The sequence below is a fragment of the Rhagoletis pomonella genome, unplaced genomic scaffold (genome assembly GCF_013731165.1).
Source record: "Rhagoletis pomonella isolate Grant_MI unplaced genomic scaffold, Rhpom_1.0 Rhpom_scaffold_22228, whole genome shotgun sequence".
NCBI classification, from domain to species: domain Eukaryota; kingdom Metazoa; phylum Arthropoda; class Insecta; order Diptera; family Tephritidae; genus Rhagoletis; species Rhagoletis pomonella.
In genome coordinates, this window is record NW_023480742.1 from 1 (window position 1) to 2114 (window position 2114).

The window sequence follows — 2114 nt, forward strand, 5'->3', positions numbered from 1 at the left end:
GAACTTTTTAAAAAACAACTTTCCTCTTCGAAGATGAAATTTTTCAATAAATATTAAAAATTTTAATTAATTTTGCTATTAACTTTAAAAATAAAGTTTTGCAGGCTCCCTGCAGAAGCACTATTCTGAATGGCTGTTTTTTTATTTACTTTTTATTGTGATTAGCATTGTCTGGCTATACCTATCGGAATTAATAACATGGCGATAATGCTTTTAGAATGAGAGCGTTTATTGTGTATCGTATGAATTCATAATGGGGGGGAATGTCTCATCACACTCCTGTGGCGACAATTTGGGAATTACCACACGAGGTGAATTAGACGCAGATGGCTCCATGAAGGCAGGTTCTGGATCCGATATGTGGAACATATATGGTTCTGCTTGGTGCACAGGTTGCATTGAGTTTAAAAATACTTGAAGAATTTTTGCAGTTTCCTCGCGATCTTTCTCTAAGATTTTCTCCATAGCTGTTAAGTTCTTTTGCATCATTTCCTCTTGCTTTTTTGTTTGTTCCTCTGCCAATTTTTTATCTTGATCCATCAGAGTTTGGAGAAGCTCCTGCTGAGACTTTTTCCAGTCATTCGCAAAAGACTCCACAACTTTTTGGTAGCTTTGCTTCCCTTAAATAAACAAAAACCGTACTACTTATTGTTTTAATGCATAATTATATAAATCTCATTATGTACATACTTGTTTTTTTGAAACTGCGCGTTTTTTCTTTACGGGAAGAAGTTTCTTTAGCAGTAGCGTTGCATTCAATTATTACGCTTTTCTCACTGGCTTGGGATTGTTCATCGAAAGCCGCCGAAATGGTTTCAATGTCGATATTTTTGACATCCATCTCAGCCACATCAATACCTTCTTCAGCTTCCAATGCTGGACGCTGACCAAAAATTTCATTAAGCAATTCAAAGTGCTCCGATGTTTGCCTCTTTGCGTCACTTATGTTGTTGCTTCGTTGTGTTTTGTAAAAGTCGCATTTAAGGCTTTTAAATTTATTGCGAATTTGAACATCGTTCTTCAGAATATTTTTCTTCTTTAGTTCATTTGCCACATCCACAAATATGTTTTTATTTCTTTTTGTTTTGCTGTCCAACAGGCGAATACCATGCTTTTCATTTATTATGGAAAGCATTTGGTGAACCTCACGATCACTCCACACATCTCTTCTCTTGGTATTTTCCATTTTTACAAGCTTTTTACTTCACAACTTAAAATTATGAATTAAATTGTTTGTATGGCATCAAACAGCGTATCGAATAAACTCGTGTCAGAGTAGTTCGCTTGAAATGCAAGTGTTTATACACATGTGTTTATATGTGTTAACACATACACCATACACTTTCAAACTGTGTTCTTCCCATGCAACTCTGTAAATATATGACAACTAGTGAAATTAATAAACATTAAAAATATAAATAAAGACTCAAACAGCCACGAAAAAGGTTCATCATTTAATTATATAATAAAACCCAGCATAAATGTAATTAACGCTCGTTTTGTAGAACTGTGTAAATGGTTTACTTCAAACAGAGTTGCAACAAATTTACTAATCCCGGTTCAGAAACACTTAACTCGCATTCAAAATGTGATTTATGGTGACACGGTTAAAAGTTTCAATACGAGTTAAGAATAGTGGTATTCACCAAAAACAGTCATTGCTTGAGCTAATCTGCTCTTTTGCAAGAGTGCCAGGCCACTTGCTTAATTTGGTGAAAACCTATAAAGTGTGTCAAAATAATGTGGGTTTGACTTAGCACGAATTAAAGAATCATACAAGCGGTTATGTGATTTTTTATTGCAATGCCACGCCCCCCTCCATTTTCTCGTACCAGCCTCGAACAAGGTCTTGTTCAAATTCGTGCGGACACCCTAATGTCTGGATGCGGAATAATGATCATGAACCAACGACTACGATTTTTGATTTATTACAATTTTTGGTTCATGTATAATGATGTCAAATAAAATCAGCTGATCGGTATAAATACAGAAAATCGATATAACGATATATCGGGCTGAACAATATCGATATCGAAAAAATCGACCGAAAAATACCGGAAATCATTGGAATGCACTACCGGAAGTACAGGGTGGGAACTATTTTGACATTTTTT

The 2114-nt window shown here is 35.1% G+C and overlaps 1 protein-coding gene across 1 annotated transcript; it reads right to left on the reverse strand.

Moving 5' to 3' along the window:
• Positions 1 to 205: 205 nt before the first annotated feature.
• On the reverse strand, positions 206 to 1279 carry LOC118732557. The gene is made up of 2 exons (XM_036461687.1): positions 691 to 1279; positions 206 to 620 (listed from the first exon to the last, which is right to left on the reverse strand). Exons 1-2 carry the CDS (start codon positions 1184 to 1186, stop codon positions 229 to 231), a joined length of 888 nt encoding a protein of 295 aa, XP_036317580.1. The 5' UTR covers positions 1187 to 1279; the 3' UTR covers positions 206 to 228.
• Between the last annotated feature and the right edge of the window lie 835 nt (positions 1280 to 2114).